We start from the raw sequence: 7,667 nt of genomic DNA, 5'->3' as shown, positions 1-7,667 counted from the left end.
GCAAATCCAAACAACTTAAATCCAAGTAAAGAAGCCAAATTCCTTTTGAAGAAGGGGTCCAACCACTTTTTGGGACTTAAATCTAAGTAAAGAAGCCAAATTCCTTTTGAAGAAGGGGTTCAACCCCTTTTTGGGACTTAAATCTAAGTAAAGAAGCCAAATTCCTTTTGAAGAAGGGGTTCAACCCCTTTTTGGGACTCATAAGCTTATTTAATAGAGCCATGGGTGATGCCAAACACGGTATACATTTTTTGCGCTATGTAAGGACGTCCTATCCCGTCCAATCCGGTGTAACAAACATCCCAAAGAAGGTTCCTTTACAATCGTGAGACATGCATGCAAGAGATGATGGGAACTATATCCCCGCCAATCTGAAAAAACACTTTGAGATTGGCATTTAGGCACCGCGAGATGTCCAAATACTAGTTCTGTGCTCAATTGTTAAAGAACTGAACATTCAATACTTAAAAAACCCACGAGGCACGAGTAAATATCTTTTACTAACTGATTCACACACTCATGTATGTCTTCCCAAATTAAAAAAGAAAAATATTGGGCAGCCATGCTAATGCTGAGGTAGTGACTAAACAAAAGAAAATTGGAACGTGGGTTACGCCTACCTTCTTGATCATGTCCGAACAGTTCAACCTATTGACTTGATCTATGTTTCCTTTAGTTCTTTATATATTCATGTCCCTTTTGCATGCCCTTTCACACCCTTGCGTTTCTTATAAATACACATTCCTACCATTCTCTCCCTTCAAAGCTAATTGTTATTTGCAACTATGCAGTTCAAAGAAACAGACCGGCTCCTTATTCCTTCTCCGTCCCACTCCTCAACAAGGTAATTTATGAAACATCCTCTAGCTAGCCAGAAGCACTTCCCGTTCTATGTCTTCGATCTGTAAGAGATTTGAGCGCAAGTTTTACAATCTCTACCAAGTGATGATCTCCTGTTATGAATAATAACAGGAGCTCGATGGCTGCGATGAAGTTAACTATGCTATACTTAACTAATGTTTGAATGCATATTCTCATGAATGAATGAATGAATCAGGTGGTGGTCGGAGGAGACAGTGGCCATAGTGACCGGAGCAAACAAAGGAATTGGGTTTGCGGTGGTGAAGAGAATGGCGGAGTTGGGACTGAAAGTGATCTTAACAGCCAGAGACAGTGAAAGGGGTTGCAAGGCTGTTGAAGCACTTAGGACTCAAGGTCTTCATAGTATTATCTTTTATCGCCTCGATGTTTCTGATCCTTGTTCCATCAACACCTTCGCTTCCTGGTTCAAAGAAAACTTTACAGCCTTGGATATTCTTGTAAGCTTCTTCCTCTTTCAATCCCTTTTTTTTTTGGCGTTTTAGGGGTTGGGGGCGGGGGTTATATGGTCACAGCTTTTTCTTCCCTTGTTATTCACCATTAGTATAAACTACAAGTTAATTTAGTTGGGACAAATTAATATTTATGGACTGATTTGCAGTGTGGTGGGTGTATACTGCATGTGTTTTGCTGATATACAATATACATATACTATAAACCAAAAAAATAAAACAAGAAGACTTATAATTTTACTGATGACAAATTATAGTTTTACTGATGATGACTTATAATTTCACTATATGTATATGCATGGGAGGCTTACCAAAATAGTTCTACTTGCAGTCATCCCCTATAATGAGATATCACGAAAATTCATAATCAATACAAATAAGAACGTCATCTGTCTATCCATTTTCATACCATCAACGTATGTAGTTTTTACTTTTTCATATATATATAGAGGGGGTTCCAACCTTCCCCCAAACAAAAAGAAAAGATGACATTTTGTTTTGTTTGCATACATTTCATCAATTGAAGTGATTAATGTATTTAAGATAGTAATGCCTCGTCTTATAATTAAGATAAGTTGATGAATCTTATATTGTCTCCAGGTGAACAACGCAGCAGTTTCGTTCAACGAAATCAATGAAAATTCAGTGGAACATACCGAGACCGTAATCAGAACCAATTTCAATGGACCAAAGTTACTGACTGAGGCTCTCTTGCCCATGTTCCGTACCTCCTCCATGAGTCGAATACTCAATGTCAGCTCCAGACTTGGTTCCCTGAATGTAAGTACTGTGCCTAGCTCCAAGGGTTCTTCATTAATCTGATGTGATTAATATTAAGTTATTAACTGTACCAATTACTGTGGTACATGGCAGAAGGTGGGAAACCCTAACATAAAACAGGTTCTTGAAAGCGAGAAACTATCGGAGGACGATATTGAGGGAATTGTTAGCTTGTTTCTGGAACAAGTGAAGACCGGGACATGGAAGACCGGAGGTTGGCCTGAACTGTGGACGGACTATGCGGTTTCAAAGCTTGCACTGAATGCATACACTAGGGTTTTGGCAAAGCGCTACAGAGGAAGAGGTTTGAGCGTGAATAGCTTCTGTCCCGGCTTCACTCAGACCTCGATGACTCGATGCAAGGGAGATCACACAGCGGACGATGTCGCTATCGTTGCTGCTAGGCTGGCTTTGCTTCCGCCGGACAATATACAAAGTGGGAAGTTTTTTCTATGGGGTATTAGCGGTGGTAGTAGTACCAGTAATAATACCTTGGTGGTTCCTCCAAGTTATGACTTGAAGATTAATTCGATCATGATTTCATTAATTTGGTGAATTGAGATTAAGGATGTAGGCATCTTTCGCATGTGAAAGGTTCTGGGTACGTAATCTCCATGTTTTGGTGCGTAAAATTTAATAATTAAGTCGATCGAATCTGAATCCAGTAGTGTATGTGTATATATTTTGGTCGGATCGGTTCAGAGATGATCGACTTGGTCAACTCTTTACAAAAAAACACATTATTGGACAACCCAACACCCGAATTAAGACAGAAGTCACCAAACTAAATATTATACGCTTCGTTTGAAAATAATAATAATAATAATAATATGTGTATATATATACATATTCACCCATCAATGTACAGTTCTCTTTCAGAATAGGACACCGTTTTAAAATTAAAGTGTGGTGCTTCTCATTTCGCTCACTTTTATGTTACATTTTTCATTTTGCTCACTTTTATGTTACTTTTTCACATCTCCACCGTTCAGTGTCTAGAACATAGTGTGTAGATCATTCATGCAAAGTTTCATCAAATTTAGAGATCATATGAGCTTCCGTAATTGTGATTTATACGAACGGTTCCATTTGGACAGATTTTGTTCAGTTGATTCATATAATCTAATTCAGTACCCAAATGATCTCCAAATTGGATGAAACTTTGCAAGAATGATTTACACACTATGTTATAGACACTGAATGGTGGAGATATGAAAATATCACATAAAAGTGAGTGAAATGAGGAGCATCATACTTCAATTTCAAAGTAGCTGTGTCCCACTCTGGAAAGAAACTGTGTATATATATATATATACATATCTATATATCCTTAAACAGGGCTCTACCCTTTCAAATTAAGGGTGTGACACCCTATTTGGTTCACTTTTCAGTCATATATCAACATTTCAATCGTTCCATATTTAGTACCTAATGTATAAATCATTTCTGCAAAAATTCATCTAATTTGATGATCGTGAATTGCCTGATATATTGTTCATCATCAAATGCTCGGTGCAACGCCCTAGACTTTATTTGACCTATTTACTGTCATTTAGACTGTAAACGAATGTCATTTTCACTTTTACATACTTCATGAGGTTTTAGTGGACTTAAAAAGTTAACTTTTTCATTCGGCTAAAATTGAGAAAAAGTTATGTATGAAAGTTGTAGATGACGTTAAACTGAGTTCATGGACGCGTGGCACATCAAAACGTAGTCTAGGAACTTGTTAGAGTTTTGTGGTCTACAAAAGTTTAGGAACTTGTTAGAATTTTAAGGGTAAATTTGACTTTTAACGCGTATGCGTATATAAGGATAAAACCCGTAAAACGGGGGGGGGGGGGGGGGCTTTCCTTTTCCTTTTGAGGCCGTTCCCGAAGAAAGATATCGATGAAATGAAGTCAACACTCACCAATCTCATATTTACGCCCATTTCTACGTCACGCATCATCTGGGATTGGTAGCCCTTGTCCTTGCGAGTTCTGTGTTGTCGGTCTTGCTTCTCACTTTGGTCGAACGTGATCAAAGATCGAGTTGAAAGTCGAGAACATAATCAAAGTTTCAGCTCAACTTTTTCAGATAATTCTTGAAACGTACACTAGATATTCGATGCAGTCAATATTCCTCTATGATCAAGATAATCTCTGCTAGTATGTCATTGAAAAGGGATGGATTTTTTCATAAAGAATGAGGGATCAGATCTGAACCAGAACCGGAAGTTGTGGAGAAGCCGCATAAAAAATGAGATAAAGATGAAATCCAACAGTATGCCTCTTTCATGCACTCTCTTTGAAAGAAAGAAGAAGTGTATGTCATTGTAAAACTACCAAGGAAGCGTGGGATTTGTTGAAAACGACTCATGAAGGCAACAAGAAACTCAAGAACTTAAAGCATCATAGATTAATCCAAAAAACTCTACTCGATACCCAAGAATGAGGATGAGACCATTGATGAATTCTAAGCAAGATTGATGGACGTTGTAAGCCAATACCAAAGGCTATTGTGAAAAAATTTCTGAGAGCACTGCCATTGAGGAAAGCAGACGGCCATTGAAGAAACATCGGACTTAGACACATATCGTCTGGAGGAACTTGTAAGTAATCTTAAAACTTTTGAGTTGTATATAGGTAAGGCTGAAAAGAAGGTTAAAAATATGGCTTTCTCGTCAATAAAAAGAAAAGAAAAAGAAGTCGTTCATGATGATAATGAACCTACTTATATTGCCTTGCTTACAAAAGAGTTCACAGAAATCTTATAAAAAACAAAAAACAAAAATTCTCTTCTAGTACTTCAAGAAAAATAATTCAAATCAAAGAAGAAATTTTCATTAGATAATAAAAATGAGAAAGGTTTGAATCAATACATGTTTTCTCAAAAGAAAACTTTTCAAGAAATAACTATGAATGTAGTGGTGTTGGTCATATTGTTGTTGATTGTGGAAATACAAAATTGTCTGCGAACAATGAAGTCATCTTAGAGTGACAGTGATTAAGAAACCTAACACTACCAGGACAAGCACTTTAGCCGACGAAAAAGTTTCGTTGGCCTGTTAGCTTAATTCGTCAGCTAAGATTTCGTCGGGAAAAGATCGTCGGCGATGCCTTAGCCGACGAAAAAAGAAGACGTCGTCGGCTATAGTCCCACAGTTTAGCCGACAAAAAACATGTCGTCGGTTTTTTTCCCAGACTTTAGCCGACGAAAAAATAAGATATTCGTCAGCTAAAGTGTGTAATAAAAAATTAAAAAAAAATAACTGTAGTCGACGAAATATAGTCTGTTTTATCGGCTAAACCTTATAAAAAAAATTAAAAAAATAACTATAGCCGACGAAATATAGTTTGTTTCGTCGGCTAAACCTTATAAAAAAATTTAAAAAATAACTATAGCCGACGAAACATGCCATAATTCGTCGGCTATACCTTATAAAAAAAATTAAAAAATACTATAGCCGACGAATATAGTATTTAAATATCGTCGGCTAGAGTCGCTGGTTTTTGAAAAAAAAACTGCAGAAACTTTCAGCCACCTCCAATCACCATCAAGATTTGACATAATCTTCCTCTCAACATTTCGAACAACTTTCTAGAAGAAGTCGAAACCTAATTCTAAGCCTAAACAGGTCAATTGAATCAAAATATAAAAATCCTCAATTTTAAACCCTAAAATCTTCAAATCTTCGATTCTTGTCACACACACCGAATCGAGCTACCAAATTCTAGGGGAATGTGGTACTAATAAAACTCAACTTATTTATATATAGAACTCACCAAATGGTGACCTAAGGAAGGAGAAATTCGATCGACACCGAATCCGAAACAACGGAGTTTTGGAGCTCAATTTATCCGTCACGGCGGCGCCACTCGATGCACCACCTATCCAGCAATGAAGTAGAGACGACGGCGAAGCTTTTGGGACAAGTGTGGCGGTCTCCGGTTGCTTGACGGCGAAGCTAGGCCGAGAAGAAAATCCTGAACTTTTTCTGATTTTCTGATTTCTTACCATCCACCTTCGGTAAAACTCTTATATAAAGAACTTTACCCGACGAAATTCTTTATTTACATCGGCTAAACTCTTTTGAAAATTTTGGTTGACCGCAAAAAAATTTTGGTTGAAAATTTTGAAAATTTTTTGACAATAGCCGAAGAGATTTTGAATATTTTCGTCGGCTAAAATCCTTTGAAAATTTTCCTCCAAATTTGGTTTACTGCCAAAAAAATTTTGACCTTAGCCGACGACTTTTTTAATATCTCGTCGGCTAAAGTCTATAAATTCATGAAAACGCTCATATCTCCCTCTATATTACGTAGTTTGGTCAAACTTTCCACACAAAAAACTTTCACGTAGATGAGACGCAACCGCCTATATAAAAATTTTGAGACATTTACCTTCCGACGATAGGGTTCCTCATAGGGAATAATAACGGTAAATAGGGTTGACCGCTACTATCGGCACCAAGACGTTACCCAATATACGTGATTTTTGAACCATAGGCATATTTCACCATTCTAAACACATCTTATTTCACAAGATTTTTGATAATTTTGCTTCCTATGTAGAGTTGGTTCACAAAGTTGTATAACTTACTAAACAAGTTATACAACATTTGTAGACACGTTATGATTCCTTTGACTAAAATTCACAAACCAAAATTTGACCGTCAGATATGATCATTATGACGAAAGATGTCTATGGTAAAAAATTCAACTGGATCCGACAACGTTAAGGGCTCGATCGAAACGGTCAACCATAATCCATCGTCACTTATCACACGAAAACGCTCATATCTCCCTCTATATTACATATTTTGGTCAAACCTTCCACATGAAAAACTCTCACGTAGATGAGTCGCAACTGCCCATATAAAATTTTTAAGACATTTACCTTCTGACGATAGGGCTCCCCATAGGGAATAATAACGGTAAATAGGGTTGACCGCTGCTATCGGCACCGAGACGTTACCCAGTTTACGTGATTTTTGAACCATAGCCGTATTTCATCATTGTGAACACATCTTATTTCACAAGATTTTTGATAATTTTGCTTCCTATGTTGTATAACCTACTAAACAAGTTATACAACATTAGTAGAGACATTGTGATTCCGATGACTAAAATTCACAAACCAAAATTCGACCGTCAGATATGATCATTATGATGAAAGATGTCTATGATAAAAAATTCAATTGGATTCGACAACGTTAAGGGCTCGATCGAAACGGTCAACTCTAATCGGAAATAAGAAAACTGCATTTTGAAACCCTAAACGGACTCGGATGGCCAAAAAGGCCCATATGTCATGGCATAGCGATGAGTTTGACTCGTTGGGCCGTTACGCTTCCGGAAAGGTATCACAATAGTCAATCGGACACCAAATGCCAAATCTGCAGCATAGTGAATAATGAGGGTAAATTGCATTGACCGCAACTATCGGCACCGAGACTTTACTGGAATACCGTGATTTTTCAACCGTAGAAGTATTTCACCATTCTAGTCATATCTTATTTCATGACTTTTTGCGTTTGAAGGTTCTACGTATAGTTCTTTTCCCAGATGAGTT

General features: G+C 37.3%; 1 protein-coding gene across 1 annotated transcript in view; it reads left to right on the top strand.

Moving 5' to 3' along the window:
* Positions 1-785: 785 nt before the first annotated feature.
* Positions 786-7,667, top strand: part of LOC101295293 ((+)-neomenthol dehydrogenase-like) — a 78,223-nt gene continuing 71,341 nt past the window's right edge. The window contains exons 1-4 of the mRNA XM_004309673.1: positions 786-844; positions 1,058-1,319; positions 1,932-2,111; positions 2,205-2,566. Of these exons, the coding sequence (XP_004309721.1) occupies positions 786-844; positions 1,058-1,319; positions 1,932-2,111; positions 2,205-2,566 (863 nt within the window). The remainder of the gene's footprint in view (positions 845-1,057; positions 1,320-1,931; positions 2,112-2,204; positions 2,567-7,667) is intronic.

Source organism: Fragaria vesca, unplaced genomic scaffold (genome assembly GCF_000184155.1).
Source record: "Fragaria vesca subsp. vesca unplaced genomic scaffold, FraVesHawaii_1.0 scf0513028, whole genome shotgun sequence".
In the NCBI taxonomy this organism is placed as follows: domain Eukaryota; kingdom Viridiplantae; phylum Streptophyta; class Magnoliopsida; order Rosales; family Rosaceae; genus Fragaria; species Fragaria vesca.
Note: the sequence above shows the minus strand (reverse complement) of the source record. Positions and strands in the feature narration are given on the sequence as shown.